Source organism: Oncorhynchus mykiss, chromosome 18 (assembly GCF_057628025.1).
Source record: "Oncorhynchus mykiss isolate SJ-2025 chromosome 18, ASM5762802v1, whole genome shotgun sequence".
Classification (NCBI taxonomy): Eukaryota; Metazoa; Chordata; class Actinopteri; order Salmoniformes; family Salmonidae; genus Oncorhynchus; species Oncorhynchus mykiss.
The window spans coordinates 26,324,659-26,342,247 of record NC_143039.1 but is presented as its reverse complement, the minus strand read 5'-3'; the positions used below and the strand labels follow the sequence as shown (position 1 = coordinate 26,342,247).

The following is a 17,589-nucleotide window of genomic DNA, read 5'->3' as shown; positions in this document are numbered from 1 at the left end:
TCTGCCTTTTGTAGCCTTTGTTCCATGTCCATATTCTTGTTTTTGTCCGCGTGTTTCGTTTCATAATGTCGTCTCAGATTATACTCTTTCAGTACCGCCACACTTTCTCCACACAGAAGACACACAGGTTTTCCAGCTACCTTCGTGAACATATACTCCGACTCCCACCTTGTTTGAAACCCCCGGTTCTCAGTATCCACCTTCCGTTTTGCCATTTTTGATGGGTATCTGAAAGTTAATTTTACTGTGATGCTGACGACTGCTGTGCCAATAAATATTGAAATGAAGCAGCCTACTGCTCGGTGCGTCACCTTTGCATTGTGGGAAATGTAGTATTGGTGCGTGTAAAAGATCTGCGGGCTGCCGGCTTGCTGCGGGCCGGTTCTAATAATAAATCAAGATCATCCCAGGGGCCGTAAAAAACCTTCTTGCGGGCCGGATGTGGCCCGCGGGCCTTGACTCTGACATATGTGCTCCAGATAATGCATTTCCACTGTTCCAGAGTCCAATGGCAGCGAGCTTTACACCACTCCAACCGACGCTTGGCATTGCGCATGGTGATTTTAGGCTTGTGTGCGGCTGCTCGGCCATGGAAACCCATTTCATGAAGCTCTCGACGAACAGTTCTTGTGCTGATGTTGCTTCCAGAGGCAAGTTTTGCAACCGAGGACCAACGATGTTTACGTGCTACGTGCTTCAGCACTCGGCGGTTCTGTTCTGTGAGCTTCTGTGGCCTACCACTTCACTGCTGAACTGTTGTTGCTCCTAGACGTTTCCACTTCACAATAACAGCACTTACAGTTGACTGGGGCAGTTCTAGCAGGGCTGAAAATTGACAAACTGACTTGTTGGAAAGGTGGCTTCCTATGACGGTATCACATTAAAAGCCACTGAGCTCTTCAGTAAGGCCATTCTAATGTAGTCTATGGAGATTGCATGGCTGTGTGCTCAATTTTATACACCTGTTAGAAATGGGTGTGGCTGAAATAGTGGAATTCACTAATTTGAAGGGAGTTCTACATACTTTTTAATATATAGTGTAGATTCTACAGACCCTACTGAGTACTCCCCACCCCACTTTTACATCGGCATAATGAATCGTTTTGCCTGTAAGTTGTTTGACCACATAAAAGTCCAGTAACACTTTCTATGCACTAGCTTTTTGTAAAGACTCACCTGTTTTGTATTCTAAGGACTGTGGTGAGTAGACTGGACACTGGTTTTATTGACAAGCAATTGATCGTTTTGCCCATACTGTGCTATATTTGTATAGTGCTACTGTGCTATATAGTGTCCAGGCATCCCATTTTAAGCTATTTGACCACAGTAAAAGGCCAGCAACACTCCATATAAGTCCATGGCCAATGAAATTGCACCATATATACATTCTACAGATCCTTCTGAGCATTCCCTACAACCCTTTCACTGCTGCACTGAGAATAGTTTTTGCTCTGTAAACCAATATGTAATCCACATACAGGGGCCAGTGAAATGGGTGGAGTGTAACCTTTATTTAACTAGGCAAGTCAGCTAAGAACAAATCGTTATTTACAATGACAGCCTACACCGGCCAAACCCAGAGGACGCTAGGCCAATTGTGCACCGCCCTATGGGACTCTCAATCACGGCCGGATGTGATACATCCTGTCATTGCTCTAGAGCTATTGTGTATTTCATATACAGTGATTTTCATTGCGGGCATTTATTCGACTTTGGAACATTTAATGCAAATGTCACTTAAATATAAACAAATGTGAATCGTTGTTCATGTTTAGACAATTATTTGTAATGTATCGTGAATAATTGAGGTTATTGACACTTTCCTGCCATTATGTGGGGGACTTTTATTTAGAGCGTTTCCAAAATTCCGTGACCCGGAAGTATTTTTTTGTGTCGCTGAAGGAGACGTTGATGATAACAGCGCAGCTAACCAGATATTCTGGCTATTAGAACGGCGAAAATAAAGGTAACTATCTGTGGTTAGTTAAGATAACCACCATTTAACCGTTAGACGCATCTCTACTGAATGACAGTGCATATGCCACACATTTGCGAGTTGCTCAAGCGTCACTAACGTGTTAGCAACAGTAGCATGATACTGATAGGTAACGTTAATGTAGTTAGCTAGTTAACGTTAGCTAAATGGCTAGGTGATTTTCACAGTAAATGGTCCGCCTAAATTGACATAATCTGCCAACTAGCTAGCTAGTTACCGAACTTTGATAACTAAATTTAGCAATCATGTGTGACAGCTAAGTTAGCTAGCTAGCTTCTTAGGAACCGAACATGTTTACATGGTAACGTTCTTGTGTACAGTAGCTAATCATGTCACAGTAGAAGAGGAAGTTAATAACGCCTTAGGTCTGTCTACATGACAACATAGACAAAGTTCTCTCTATTCAATTCAAATGGCTTTATTGGCATGGGAAACATATGTTTACATCCATTTCACTTGCTTTGGCAAACGTGAAATGAAGAATCAAATGAACAGTAAACATTACTCACAAGTTTTGAAGGAATAGAGACATTTAAAATGTCATATTATAGCTATGTACACTACAAAAGGGAAAATAAATAAACATACATATGGGTTGTATTTACAACTGTGTTTGTTCTTCAATGGTTGCCCTTGTGGCAACAAGTAACAAATCTCTCTCTCTCTAGGCTCTTGTCACTCTGGGGACTCTTGGAACTTCTCTGTGTGTGAGAGCGTGTTGCTGCCTATCTCTACACCTCCTTGGAGGATGACCATGGAAGAGATGAGGATTGAAACCGAGACAAACTCCATGGTCTCCATGACGCTATACGCTGTAATGTACCCCGTTTTTAACGAGGTAATGTGTGTGAATCTTTTGTCTAATATAGATTCATGTACATTGTCCAGTGGCACACCGGGCCAGTGCGAACTGAAAGCTATTTGTCCAAATGAAAAACATACTGGCCAGGGCCAAGATCTCAAAGGATAGTGGATGATGCGTGCATCATTTAAATATCAGGTGATTTGATCTTTAATTTGCGAGCTGAGCAAGCTAGCCTATAACCTACTCCATACACAAATAATATTTTAACTTGACAATATAATATTTACATTGATTGTGCAATCTCAAAAAGGGTATTCTTGTTAGTGATTTTGAACAGTCAGTTCTAGGGCCCTTTAAAATCTGTTTTTATCTTACACTGAATTCCGTTTTCCAGGTTTTGTTTTTCTGTGTTTCCGAGTTTTCCTGTGTTTTCAGGTTTTCACTCTCTATATCACACTTTTTCTTATAGAAAAACAAAAAATCCGGGATGTTCTTAGTCCACAACAATTCTTATGCTGTTTTCACGTGCTAGTCGGAAAACGTTTTCACAACAGAAACCGTTTACTCCAAATGTTGTTTATTTCCATTTTGTTCTTACACAGAAGTTGTAGTTCAGTTGTGTCTCTTTTATAAAAAAGAAAAAAAAGAAACGAGTGGCTGGAAGAAGTTGAAATATGGAACCATGTGGACTTCACTCCACTTTAGAGCATGGAAGAATTGATCATTTATAGATGTGCAACTTGTGCTTAACCTAACGTAGCAGGCTTGTGCCAAACACTTCGCAAACTATTCAGATTGGAATGGCAATGCGTGGAAACCATACAATGGAAACGAACTACAAATCAAATTGTATTTGTCAGATGCTTGGTAAACAACAGGTGTAGACTAAAAGCAGTGGTGGAAAAAGTTCTCAAATGTCATACTTCAGTAAATGTAAAGATACCTTAATAGAAAATGACTCAAGTGAAAGTCACCCATAATACTACTTGAGTTAAAGTCTAAAAGTATTTTGTTTTAAATATACTTAAGTATTAAAAGTAAACAGAATTGCTAAAATATACTTATGTATCAAAGGTTTAAATATTTTCGAATTCCTTATTATGCAAACCAGACGGCACGTTTTCTTGTTTAATTTTTTTTCAACGGATAGCCAGGGGCACACTCCAAGACTTAGATATTCATTTACAAATGAAGCATTTGTGTTTAGTGAGTCCGCCAGATCAGAGGCACCAGGGTTGTTTTCTTCATAAGTGGACGAATTGGACCATTTTCCTATCAAAATGTAACGAGTACTTTTGGGTGTCAGGGAAAATGTAAGGAGTAAAAGGTACATCATTTTCTTTAGCAATATAGTGAAGTAAAAGTTATCAAAAATGTAAAAAGTAAAGTACAGATACCCCAAAAAACTACTTAAGTAGTGCTTTAAAGTGTTTTTACTTAAGTACTTTACACCACTGACTAAAAGTGAAATTCTTACTTACAAGGTTCTTTCTTTTCCAACAATGCAGAGTTAAAGATGCACTATGCAGAAATCACTCTGCCATTTCCTGGTTGCTAAAATTTGAATAGTTCACCTAATTTAAGTTTGTGACAAAACAAGCAAGTATAGGGTAGAGAATCATTGTCAAATCAAAATTATATTTTATTTGTCACATGCGCCGAATACAAGAGGTGTAGACCTTACAGTGAAATGTTTACTTACGAGCCCTTACCCAAAAATGCTTTAAGAAGTTTCAAAAAAATAACTAAAAATAAGTGTCAAGTGGAAAAATAGAAAATAAAGTAACAAATAATTAAACAGCAGCAGTAAAATAACAAGCGAGGCTATATACAGGGGGTACCGGTACAGAGTCAATGTGCGGGGGCACCGGTTAGTCGAGGTAATTGAGGTAATATATGTAGGTAGAGTTAACTTGACCATGCATAGATTATAAACAGAGAGTAGCAGACGTGTAAAAGAGGGGTCTGGGTAGCCCTTTGATTAGCTGTTCAGGAGTCTTATGGCTTGGGGGTAGAAGCTGTTAAGAAGCCTTTTGGACCCGGACTTGGTACTCCGCTACTGCTTGCCGTGTGGTAGCAGAGAGAACAGTCTATGACTAGGGTGGCTGGAGTCTTTGACAATTTTTAGGGCCTTCCTCTGACACCGCCTGGTATAGAGGTCCTGGATGGCAGGAAGCTTGGCCCCAGTGATGTACTGGGCCGTAATCACCACCCTGTGTCGGTCAGGTGCCTTGCAGTTGCCGTACCAAGTGGTGTTGCAGGCTGTCAAGATGCTCTCAATGGTGCAGGCTAAATATTTTCACTGTCATGCCCTCTTCACAAGTGTGTGGGTGTGTGTGGACCGTGATAATTCTTTAGTGATGTAGACACTGAGGAACATGAAGCTCTCGACCTGCTCCACTACATCCCCCTCTGTGGATGGGGGCGTGCTCACCCCTCCGTTTCCTGTAGTCCACGGTCAGCTCCTTTGTCTTGCTGATGTTGAGGGAGAGGTTGTTGTCCTGGCACCACGCTGTCAGGTCTCTTTGCCTCCTCCCTATAGGCTGCGTCATCGTTGTCGGTGATCAGTCGTACAACCGTTGTTGTCAACTTAATAATGATGTTGGAGTCATGCACGGCCACGCAGTCTTGGGTGAACAGGGAGTACAGGTGAGGGGCCCTCGTGTTGATGATCAGCGTGCCGGATGTGTTGTTGCTACCACTTGGGGGTGGCCCTTCAGGAATTCCAGGATCCAATTGCAGAGGCAGCTGTATAGTCCCAGGATCTTGAGCTTGGAAGCGACTGTGGTGTTGGTACATGGGACTATGGTACGACTTCCGTTTAAGAACCCAGCAGCTTTTACATTGAAGAGCGTTTGGAATAAATGGTGTCATTTGCAACAGACAAAACGTTTTCCAAAAGAATCAGGACAGTTGAGAGCTGCGCGCTCTTGCTGCCCGACAGATGATTCCGCTCAAACGAGGCTATGTGTGCGGCCCGTGTGAGATAAATAATCTACATAACGAACTAGCAGCTTCAGGAATTCCTGTTTTTTCATCAATTATATAGCCTTGATTGAAAATAACAATCTTACCATTTTTTTCACTGGCGTGGATGATTGACTGGCCTGGAGAGCTTCCAAAACCTCCTCGGACCAGCAGGCAGCCCTGTATGTCGAACCCTGGATGAGTGTGTGTTCTTGTCAGCCCCTAACAATGTGTGTGTTTGTTTGGCAGCTGGAGAGGATCAACTTGTCAGCTGCCCAGACTCTGAGAGCAGCCTTTATCAAGGTAAGACACACCAACACAGGACCCCTTACCCCATAAACGTATGACCTTTGCCCTTACGTAACCCTTGGGCTCTGGTTGCATGTCAGTAGTCTAAATCAAGGATGGGCAGCTTGAATACTCAGCAGATGTAATTGTGTGTTTTTGTATGTGCGTGTGTTTGTGTTGCTAGGCGGAGAGGGAGAACCCAGGCCTAACTCAGGACATCATAATGAAAATTCTGGAGAAGAAAAACGTTCAGATAAACTACACAGAGTCTCTGCTGCGCATGGCTGCAGATGACGTGGAAGGTGTGTGAGTGTAGAAAAGTACCAGCACTAAGCATCTGCTTACAAGAGATTCAGTATGTTTATAGTTGTTTATTAAAATATACTCCCATGTCCTATTCCCTGTGTGTGTGTGTAGAGTTCTTAGTGGACAGGCCAGAGCAGGAGTTCCAGGACCTAAATGAGAAATCCAGAGCTCTGAAACACATCCTCAGTAAGATACCTGACGAGATCAACGACAGGGTACGCTTCCTACAGACAATTAAGTGAGTACACGCACACAGTATACACTAGGGATGCAACGGTACAGTGGGCCCACGGTTCGGTATGTATCACGCTTTGTGGGTAACGGTACGGTTTCGGTATCTTTATTTTTCCAGAAAAAATAAAAACACATCACCCTTTTAAACAATGAACTCTTTATTTTGTCAATAGACAAATCAAACTTTATGTTCAGAAAAATGGCAGCATGTCTGACTAGGCCTGGTTTCCGTCTACTTGAACTCAAGGGGAGAAAAACATTACAATTAAAAGTGCATCTTATCTTTGACAACCTGTAGGTGCTTTGCCTTCTCTAGTTTAAATTAACAGGGTACATACTTGCATAGGCAATACAATCTTTGGCTATGAATACTCCCACGGCTTTCGTTATTTCTTTATGTTTTTCTGGATTTATCGCAAATTGTTGTTGGAAGGCCAGCAGCGAGAGATTGTGTTTTTCGCTAACGAGTGGACTCTCCTTGCTCCAGCTCCACCTGCAAGGGATACGGGCGGGTGAGGGCCATGTAAATGACACATCATGTTAGAAGTGTTTCCACTCGAGTAGCCGACAGTGGCAAAACAATGCTTGCAGACTCTACTTTTTTTGCTTACGGTCTTCTTACCCTCTTCATCGTATTGAATGCTGAACCCAAAATGTTCCCACCCAGTGGATTTTAAAGACGGTGGTGCCTCTTCAAATTTGCTTCTCTCTGTCTCTAGCACTCGCCATTGTCACATTGGATCTGAGAGAATATTTGTTTTTTTAGTTTCCACTCTCTTCATGAGGCCCCTTTAGGGAGGTTTCCTACTGAGATGTCATTGCAAATTGTCTATTGGTTGTTTAAGGGGGAGGGTTTGCTGTCACTGCGGTTGCCACATTTTGAGACATTGCTGTGGAGTAAAGTTTGCCAGCCCTCAGGAGCCCCCTAACGGCCTGGAGCCACAAGCAGTTGTCTGCCTTGCCTGTTCACAAGCTGCGAGTCTAATTCTGTGGATCTGAATGTACAACGTGCGTGTAGTCTGCAGCGCAATAAGCACGTTTTGGAAAATGACAGGCATATCATAATTCCGCGGTTCACGTGTGCGTATTGAACCGTAGGGGGCGCACCGAACGGTTCGACAACATACAGTATACCGTAGCATCCCTAGTATACACTAACACACACACCTTCGTTAGCATGTCCTTGACATCCTGCTTCTTGATTGGTGTTGGTTGTTCTTTTCCATAGAGACATCGCCAGTGCTATAAAGGAGCTCCTGGATACAGTCAATAACGTCTTTAAGAAATACCACTACCAGAACCGTAGGGTAAGACACACAGAGATGTGGAATATACACTGAGTGGACAAAACAGCTCTTTCCATGACATACTATATATCACCTGGTCAGGTGAATCAAGGTGAAAAGCTATGATCCCTTATTGGTGTCACTTAAATGGACTTCAATCAGCGTAGATGAATGTGAGGAGACAGGTAAAGAAGGACTTGGATTGTGTATGTGCGCCATTCAGAGGGTGAATGGGTAAGAAAAAATGTTGAAGTGCCTTTAACCAGGGTATGGTAGTAGGTGCCAGGCGCACCGGTTTGAGTGTGTCAAGAACTGCAGTGCTGCTGGGTTTTTCACACTCAACAGTTTCCTGTGTGTATCAAGAATGGTCCACCACTCAAAGGACATCCAGTCAACTTGACACAACTGTGGGAAGCATTGGAGTCAACATGGACCATCATCCCTGTGGAATGCTTTTGACATCCTTGTAGAGTCCATGCCCTGACAAATTGAGGCTGTTCTGAGGGCAAAAGGGGTTGCAACTCAAGGTTAGGAAGGTGTTCCTAATGTTTTGTACACTCTGTTTCTTACTTATCTTTAATGTGATCAATGGCTGCAAGGAGAGCTGATATCATTGTGAAGGCGATGTTCACAGCTGTCTGTCTATTCTGTGTGTCCAGGCTCTTGAGCACCAGAAGAAGGAGTTTGTCAAATACTCCAAAAGCTTCAGCGACACCCTCAAAACATACTTCAAAGATGGAAAGTGAGTTGTGTGGAGTAGTTTCATAAGGATACTGAATAGATGTTCATCGACAGCAGTGAGTTGTGATTGGGGGATTTTTTTTTCCTTCACAAAACAGCACTTACTAAACCCACAGCAAAAATACACTGAACAAACATTTAAACGCAACATATAAAGTGTTGGTCCCATGTTTCATGAGCTTAAATAAAAGATCCCAGAAATGATCCATAGGCACAAAAAGCTTATTTCTTTCAAATGTTTACATCCCTGTTAGTGAGCATTTATTCTTTGCCAAGATAATCCATCCACCTGACAGATATGGCATATCAAGAAGCTGATTAAACTCCATGATCATTACACAGGTGCACCTTGTGCTGGGGACAATAAAAGGCCACTCTAAAATGTGCAGTTTTGTCACACAACACAATGCCACAGATGTCATGTTTTGAGGGAGCGTGCAATTGGCATGCTGACTGCAGAAATTCTCCCCAGAGCTCTTGGGAGGGAATTTGGCAGTATGTCCAACCGCAGACTACATGTAACCATGCCAAACCAAGACCTCATCCAGCTTCTTCACCTGCGGGTACGCCTGAGACCAGCCACCTGGACAGCTGGTGAAACGGTGGGTTTTTGCAAAACCGAAGAATTTCTGCACAAACTGAAACCGTCTCTGGGAAGCTCATCTGCATGCTCGCCGTCCTCCACCAGGGTCTTGATCTGACTGCAGTTTGGCGTCGTAACCGTCTTCAGTGGGCTAATTCTCACCTTCGATGGCCACTGGCACGCTGGAGAAGTGTGCTCTTCACGGATGAATCCTGGTTTCAACTGTACCGGGCAGATGGGAAAGAGCATGTATGGCGTTGTGTGGGCGACCGGTTTGCTGACGTCAACTTTGTGAACAAAGTGCCCCATGGTGGCGGTGGGGTTATGATATGGGCATGATATGGGCAGGCATTAGCTACGGACAATGAACACAATTGCATTTTATCGATTGCAATTTGAATGCACAGAGATACCGTGGCGAGATCCTGGCCCATTGTCTTGCCAATCATCCGCATCATCACCCCATATTTCAGCATGATGATGCACGGCCCCATGTCACAAGGATCTGTACACAATTCCTGGCAACTGAAAATGTCCCAGTTCTTCCATGGCCTGCATACTCATGACGGGAGGTAGCCTAGTGGTTGGAGCGTTGGACTAGTAACCAAAGGTTGCAAGATCGAATCCCCGAGCAGAGAAGGTAAAAATCTGTCGTTCTGCCCCTGAACAAGAGAGTTAACCCACTGTTCCTAGGCCGTCATTTAAATAATTTGTTCTTAACTGACTTGCCTAGTTAAATAAAGGTCAAATAAAATAAAAAAAACTCATGAGCCATGTCACTCGTTGAGCCTGTTTGGGATGCTCAGGAACGATTTGTACAACATCATGTTCCAGGTCTCTTCAATATCCAGCAACTTTCCACAGCAGTTAAAGAGGAGTTAGACAACATTCCACAGGCCGCTATAAACAGCGTGATCAACTCAATTCCCAGTTCAAAACAATTTTTCCCAGTCGCATCTAGTCTTTTTCAGAGTTCCCTGTTGTCTTGAACGCACTGAAGCAGTAAGATTTCTGAGTTTCCAGTTGATTTGAACACAGCATTAGTCTCAGCGGAGTGAGGGAGAGAGCAGCAGAGGGTCTGCCTCTCACGGTCCCTGCTCTCTCCTTCCTTGCCTCAAGTGAGACTGAGGTAGGGTACACCGTCTTCCACCTGATGGCAAAACGAGCCAAGAGCTCATCGGCCTCATGCACAAATTCATGTTGTTCCTATGACCAGAGAAAGTGAAATATATCGAGATATATTAAAATAGACATGACAATCTGCTAATAACAACAAAAATGCAGGGCTGTCGATACACTTGGCTACTAATTAATTGCAGCTGCAGCGCGAGTTTGAGTTTGAGTTTATTAATTTATTTTACAGGGACAGTGCACATTAATCAACGTTTCAGTAAAAGTGCCGGAGTCCCTGGGCAGGTTATTAAAAACAATTACAATATAGACAATAGCAACATAGAACAAGCAAGACATAGCAACATAGGACAAGCAAGACATAGCATACAGACAGAGCAACATAGGACAAGCAAGACGTAGCATACAGACAGAGCAACATAGGACAAGGAAGACATAGCATACAGACAGAGCAACATAGGACAAGCAAGACGTAGCATACAGACAGAGCAACATAGGACAAGCAAGACATAGCAACATAGGACAAGCAAGACATAGCATACAGACAGAGCAACATAGGACAAGCAAGACGTAGCATACAGACAGAGCAACATAGGACAAGCAAGACGTAGCATACAGACAGAGCAACATAGGACAAGCAAGACATAGCATACAGACAGAGCAACATAGGACAAGCAAGACGTAGCATACAGACAGAGCAACATAGGACAAGCAAGACGTAGCATACAGACAGAGCAACATAAAACAAAAAGCAGCGAGACAAAATTCATAAAAGTAACAAAGTGTTTCCACACCTCACAAGCTACAGACAACAGACAACATGGAAAGCGGCAACACACAGCTAGGGACCATGTTCACAAATCTGATTGACCTTTAGCCATGTCTTCAAGCATTTTGTGAAAGTGTGATATGTGGTGCAGTTATGTGTGTCTGATGGCAGTGCATTCCAGACATGGGAAGCTCTCACAGAGAATGCAGATTTACTAAAGGTGCTTTTCCTTAGGGGAACTATACAGTCACCTCTCATGGCAGACCTTGTGGATCTGCTGCCATATGTCTGGGTTTTCTGTTTAACAAAAATATTGAGTGGAGGGGGAGCCAGGCCATTAAGGATCTTGAATACAAGACATGCGTCGGTGTATTGCACAAGATTTTCCCAACTCAAGAGCTCATGCTTTCTAAGGATGTGACAATGATGATGGCTATTGGGCTTCCTATCAAGCACTTTGAGAGCCTGTTTGTAGACAGACTGAATAGGTTTTAATGTTGTACAGCAAGCTTGGGTCCAACTAGTCAAGCAGTATGTTAAGTGGGGGAGTATCATAGATTTGAAGTACAGTTTTGCTACCTCTGTAGTCAAACAATTTAGTATAAATCGGAAATTAGCTAGGTTGAATTTGGTTATTTGAATGACCTTTTTCACATGCTTTTTAAAAGAGAGGTTGGAATCAAGTATGATGCCAAGGTACTTAAAATCGGATACCACCTGGAGCTTCTCCCCTGACACAGACATCTGGCTCAGTAGCATCTGTTGCCCTCTTTGTGAAGAACATGCAAACAGTTTTTTTCACATTGAGATGCAAACACGAGTCACTGAGCCACTTTGTATAGAGTGGTAGTACAGAGTATGTTTTATGTTTTGTAATAGTGTTGAATAAAAACAGTGCTGAATAAACACTTTAACATGAACTCACTCATATAAACAGCAGCTCTGCTGTAGTCTTTGACAGTCTCTCTCTGCTCATGGCTTTTAAAAGTGCTAATCTCATGTAGCTAGTATCAAACGTTGCTGGAAGTTGTAGGCACACTCGATTTAGCCACAGATCTGCCGGTGCGCAGGGCTTCTGAATCAAGTGCACCGCCAATTGCGCCACCGACCGGTTGGTGACCACTGCCTTATATGAACTGGAACTCAGTAAAATCTTTGAAATTGTTACATGTTGCGTTCATATTTTGTTCAGTGTACATTCATTCTAATAATATTAGTAGTGGGAATGTTCTTACTGTTTATTTTACAATGACCATGAGAAACCAATTATTTAATCAGGTTTGAAATGTCCGGGCTATTTTGAACAACTGTTTTGATGACATTGCGTTTTTGTTTTATTTGCAGTCGTTAAATAACAATATAAATGAACCATCCTTGTTTCCAGGGCGATCAACGTGTTCATCAGTGCAAACAGACTGATCCACCAAACCAACCTCATTCTGCAGACCTTCAAGACCGTCATATAGGTACAATAGGGGTTTGTGTGTGTGTGAGACATAGAGAGAGAGAGTTCTAGTTGAATATAACCTGTTGTTGCATGAACATTGCCATTGAGGGCTTCCATCGTTTTAAAGTAGCTGCATTAAGCAGCTGGTATAATCATAAACTCAGCAAAAAAAGAAACGTCCTCTCAATGTCAACTGTGTTTATTTTCAGCAAACTTAAAATGTGTAAATATTTGAATATAAGATTCAACAACAGACATAAACTGAACAAGTTCCACAGACATGTGACTAACAGAAATGGAATAATGTGTCCCTGACCAAAGGGGGGGTCAAAATAAAAAGTAAGAGTCAGTATCTGGTGTGGCCACCAGCTGCATTAAGTACTGCAGTGCATCTCCTCCTCATGGACTGCACCAGATTCACCAGTTCTTGCTGTGAGATGTTACCCCACTCTTCCACCAAGGCACCTGCAAGTTCCCAGACATTTCTGGGAGAAATGGCCCTAGTCCTCACCTTCCGATCCAACAGGTCTGAGACGTGCTCAAAGCGAAGATCCGGGCTCTTCGCTGCTCATGGTAGAACACTGACATTCAGTCTTGCAGGAAATCACGCACAGAATGAGCAGTATGGCTGGTGGCATTGTCATGCTGGAGGGTCATGTCAGGATGAGCCTGCAGGAAGGGGGAGGAGGGGAGGAGGATGTCTTCCCTGTAACGCATAGCGCTGAGATTGCCTGCAATGACAACAAGCTCAGTCCGATGATGATGTGGCACACCCCCCAGACCATGACGGACCCTCCACCTCAATCGATCCCGCTCCAGAGTACAGGCCTCGGTGTAACGCTCATTCCTTCGACGGTAAATGCGAATCCGCCAATCACCCCTGGCGAGACAAAACCACGGCTCGTCAGTGAAGAGCTCATTTTGTCAGTCCTGTCTGGTTCAGCGACGGTGGGGTTTTGTGCCCATAGGTGACGTTGTTGCTGGTGATGTCTGGTGAGGTCCTGCCTTACAACAGGCCTACAAGCGCTCAGTCCAGCCTCTCTCAGCCTATTACGGACAGTCTGAGCACTGGACACCTGTGCACCCTAACTGCGAGGACGATCAGCTCTGTCGAGGACGATCCGCGAGGACGATCCGTCCTGTCTCCCTGTAGCGCTGTCTTAGGCGTCTCACAGTACGGACATTGCAATTTATTGCCCTGGCCACATCTGCAGTCCTCATGCCTCCTTGCAGCATGCCTAAGGCACGTTCACGCAGATGAGCAGGGACCCTGGGCATCTTTCTTTTGGTGTTTTTCAGAGTCAGTAGAAAGGCCTCTTTAGTGTCCTAAGTTTTCATAACTGTGACCTTCATTTCTAACCGTCTGTAAGCTGTTAGTGTCTTAACGACTGTTCCACAGGTGCATGTTCATTAATTGTTTATGGTTCATTGAACAAGCATGGGAAACAGTGTTTAAACCCTTTAACAATGGAGATCTGTGGTTATTTGGATTTTTACGAATTATCTTTGAAAGACAGTGTCTTGAAAAAGGGATGTTTCTTTTTTTGCTGAGTTTATATCTCAGAGCGGTATTGGACTAAGATACAGTGGCATAGTATAGAGTACAGTATATACATATGAGATGGGTGATGCAATATTTACACACAATTAAAGTGACTAAGATACCGTAGAATAGTATAGTACAGTTCACACATATGAGATGAGTAATGTAAGATACGGAGACCTTTATTAAAGTGGCTCGTGTTTTCATTTCCTTGAAGTGGTGCGGTTTATACATATGAGAAGAGTAATGCTAGATACGGAACATTATTCAAGTGGCTAGTGATCCATTTCTAAAAGTGGCAAGTGATTTGTAATCTATGTCTCCTGTGTTTGTGTCTTTGTCTGAACGTGTGTGTAGGGTTGCCTTGGAGAGGCCATCCAATCTTCTAACGAAGCAACATTAAAAATGGCATACGATCGGAGAGCACCTTTTTGCCAGATTTAAATGTAAAATAGAGGCTTGTTTTTATCAGACAGTTTTAATTTATACCCTTGAGGTGCGTTCAACAAGGCTGATGTTAGCAGTGAAATACGTCAGCTTTTAAACTGTTAGCTAACGTTAGTGAATGTTTAATGGCCAAAATCTAGCTGAAGAACTTCAGCATATGTGATAGCTTTTTTAGTTATCCCTAGCTACTGTTTAATTGTTTGAATCCGCATTTAACGTTTAGGGACAGTCTTGTTGATCGGCTGTGACGATACCAGTATGACAATATTTTTTCCATGGCAAAAATTAAAACATGAGGCAGGCTCAACTCTTTGGTCCTATGAATACTTGCTGTATGTAAAATATTCTGTGCTCTATCTTAGAAAATACATGTGACAACATAATGATATTTGTTTCCAACATTGGGGCTGTTTTCCTAAAGATGTAAAATCCGCTTTGTGTATGATTATTATTTGTGCATCTAACTTTCTCACTCATCATTATTCATGATGCATTCAGGATTTTCCATAATCATGGTAGCATCCACATCAATGTAGAAGTGTATTCTATGACAGTCTGCACTTTAACCTCGTAGTCGTTGTATATTTTCAAATCCAAAGTGCTGCAGTACAGAGCCAAAAATAACAACATCAAAAATTCACTGTTCCAATACTTTTGGAGCTCACTGTATCTGACCCTGTGTCAGTGTTTAGGGGCAACTTCCTCCTACATCTACTATAGCTTCTTAATCATGCTTTCAGAACGGAAACTGCTTTCACTACCTACTGTGCATCTCAAGTGTCTCCCTCTCTTAAGAGAAAGCAATATGATGTTCTAACCCTACTGGGTATGACCTTTCACCTGTCTAGTCTTTACAGATAAGTGCAGAGGAAGGGAGTGAGGAGAGGAAATCTTGTTAGATTATTGAGATGTACCCCTATTCTACTCTCTATTAGAAGACAGAAAACCAAAAGAATTCAAGCACAGAGTTGCTGAATCCCAAATAGACTCCTGGATGAGGGGGTAGGGACGGACTAGGGAGGGATCGATTTGGGATTCACAAAGTAACATTCCCACACTGTCTGTGTGTGTGGCTACAGAGAGCATGACTGAGGGGAGAGGAGGGTTTGTAAAAGGAGTCTGTCCCTGACGTTTAAAGATGAAGGGAATGAAATGGCTCCAGGTTGAAGCTGTCTCTGTATTTAAGTGTTACTGTATGTCTGGTGGCAAATGTTCAATAAATTGTTTCCTAATGATGCAGTTTGTTTTTGGAATTCAGCAGTGTTTAAGGGGGGGGGGGGGGTCAGTGGGCAAGCAGGGATGGAATTTGTGAGGGTTGGATAGAATGCATAAAAAGGAGAATTTGAGGGAGATGGGTGATTTGGGCAAACAATGATGGGCAGACACACACAGGCTTTAGCCACTTGATGGCAGTGTGGTGCAGCCCTACCACTATATTTAAAAAAAATCCCTAATAGGAAGAAGACAAGTAGAGATTTGTTTTAAAACTACTGGGATTTACCCCATGGGATTTTCCATGAATAGAGCACTTCAGATAAAATTGCATTTTATTGTCTGTTTACACAGACATTTGCCTCATCATAAAAGCTCCTAGCCCCTCTTCCCTAATCACTTGTGTATATCTGAAAGGATTGTATTGGGGGAACCAGACTTGGGTTAAATTACTATTTAAAATATTGCAATTACTTTCAAAGTAATTATTCAGATATTATTGTATTTGAAAAGGCAAGTAGTTGAATATTGGAAATTATTTCCTCATTGAAGAGCCAACAAAAGCCATTCTGCTCCTGTCGCTCATTATTTTTTGGTAACAGGTAGACCAGTAGAACTTAAAGGAAATATAAGGTAACTACTTCCTTATTGAGAACAATAAGTATGTCAGATTCCCAGGGTGATCTTGCTTTTCGCAAAGACATTCATAACATGAAAACCTAGTAGTTTGAAGTACATGATATTCTAGTAATATTAATGTAAGTATACTAAAGACATTTTTGAAGACATGAAAAGAAAGTATACTTTTTGTAAGTAACAGCATCCTCCCGGACACCCTAGACCCACTCCATTTTGCATACTGTCCCAACAGATCCACAGATGACGCAAACTCATTTGCACTCCACACCGCCCTTTCTCACCTGGACAAAAGGACCACCTATGTGAGAATGCTGTTTATCAACTACAGCTCAGCCTTCAACACCATAGTGCCCACTAAGCTAAGGACTCTGGGACTAAATACCTCCCTCTGCAACTGGATCCTGGACTTCCTGACGGGCCGCCCCCAGGTGGTAAGAATAGGCAACAACACGTCTGCCATGTTGATCCATAACATTGGGGCCCCTCAGGGGTGTGTACTTAGTGCCCTCTTGTATTCCCTGTTCACCCACGACTGCATGGCCAAACACGACTCCAACACCCTCATTAAGTTTTCTGATGACATAACAGTGGTAGGCCAGATCACCGACAACGATGAGACGGCCTATAGGGAGGAGGTCAGAGAACTGGCAGTGTGGTGCCAGGACAACAACCTCTCCCTCTCCCTTAACGTGAGCAAGACAAAGGCCCCTACTTAAAGGATGTATAGTCCTGTGTTGTTGTATAGGTGGAGTAATGGGCTACTTAAAGGATGTATAGTCCTAGTCCTGTGTTGTTGTATAGGTGGAGTAATGGGCTACTTACAGGATGTATAGTCCTAGTCCTGTGTTGTTTTATAGGTGGAGTAATGGGCTACTTACAGGATGTATAGTCCTAGTCCTGTGTTGTATAGGTGGAGTAATGGGCTACTTATAGGATGTATAGTCCTAGTCCTGTGTTGTTGTATAGGTGGAGTAATGGGCTACTTAAAGGATGTATAGTCCTAGTCCTGTGTTGTTGTATAGGTGGAGTAATGGGCTACTTACAGGATGTATAGTCCTAGTCCTGTGTTGTTGTATAGGTGGAGTAATGGGCTACTTTGCATCTATTCCCTTTTATTCCTCTAAGTATACATGTGGAACAGCATGAAAATCCTTTTTTATCTTGTTTCAAACCATTTAGAAATGTTAATCCCAAT

General features: G+C 42.6%; 1 protein-coding gene across 2 annotated transcripts; it reads left to right on the top strand.

Annotated features, from left to right (window-relative positions):
- Positions 1-1,611: 1,611 nt before the first annotated feature.
- Positions 1,612-15,778, top strand: LOC110495732 (programmed cell death protein 10-B). 2 transcript variants are annotated; one of them, XM_021571128.3, is made up of 9 exons: positions 1,621-1,966; positions 2,665-2,834; positions 6,018-6,071; positions 6,241-6,358; positions 6,474-6,600; positions 7,825-7,903; positions 8,542-8,624; positions 12,491-12,572; positions 14,454-15,778. In XM_021571128.3, the coding sequence occupies exons 2-8, from the start codon at positions 2,745-2,747 to the stop codon at positions 12,570-12,572; spliced, it is 633 nt and encodes a 210-aa protein (XP_021426803.1). In that variant the 5' UTR covers positions 1,621-1,966; positions 2,665-2,744; the 3' UTR covers positions 14,454-15,778. The 2 variants fall into 2 exon arrangements, with proteins under 2 accessions (XP_090064107.1, XP_021426803.1); XM_090207981.1 differs by lacking the exons at positions 7,825-7,903; positions 8,542-8,624 and having other exon boundaries at positions 1,612-1,966.
- Positions 15,779-17,589: the final 1,811 nt, after the last annotated feature.

Excerpts from the sequence above, each read along its gene's own strand:
- LOC110495732 (XM_021571128.3), top strand. The coding sequence starts at position 2,745 with ATGACCATGGAAGAGATGAGGATTGAAACCGAGACAAACTCCATGGTC. Across the intron at positions 2,835-6,017 it reads TGTACCCCGTTTTTAACGAG|CTGGAGAGGATCAACTTGTC; the intron begins GTAATGTGTGTG and ends TTTGTTTGGCAG. Across the intron at positions 6,601-7,824 it reads CGCTTCCTACAGACAATTAA|AGACATCGCCAGTGCTATAA; the intron begins GTGAGTACACGC and ends TCTTTTCCATAG.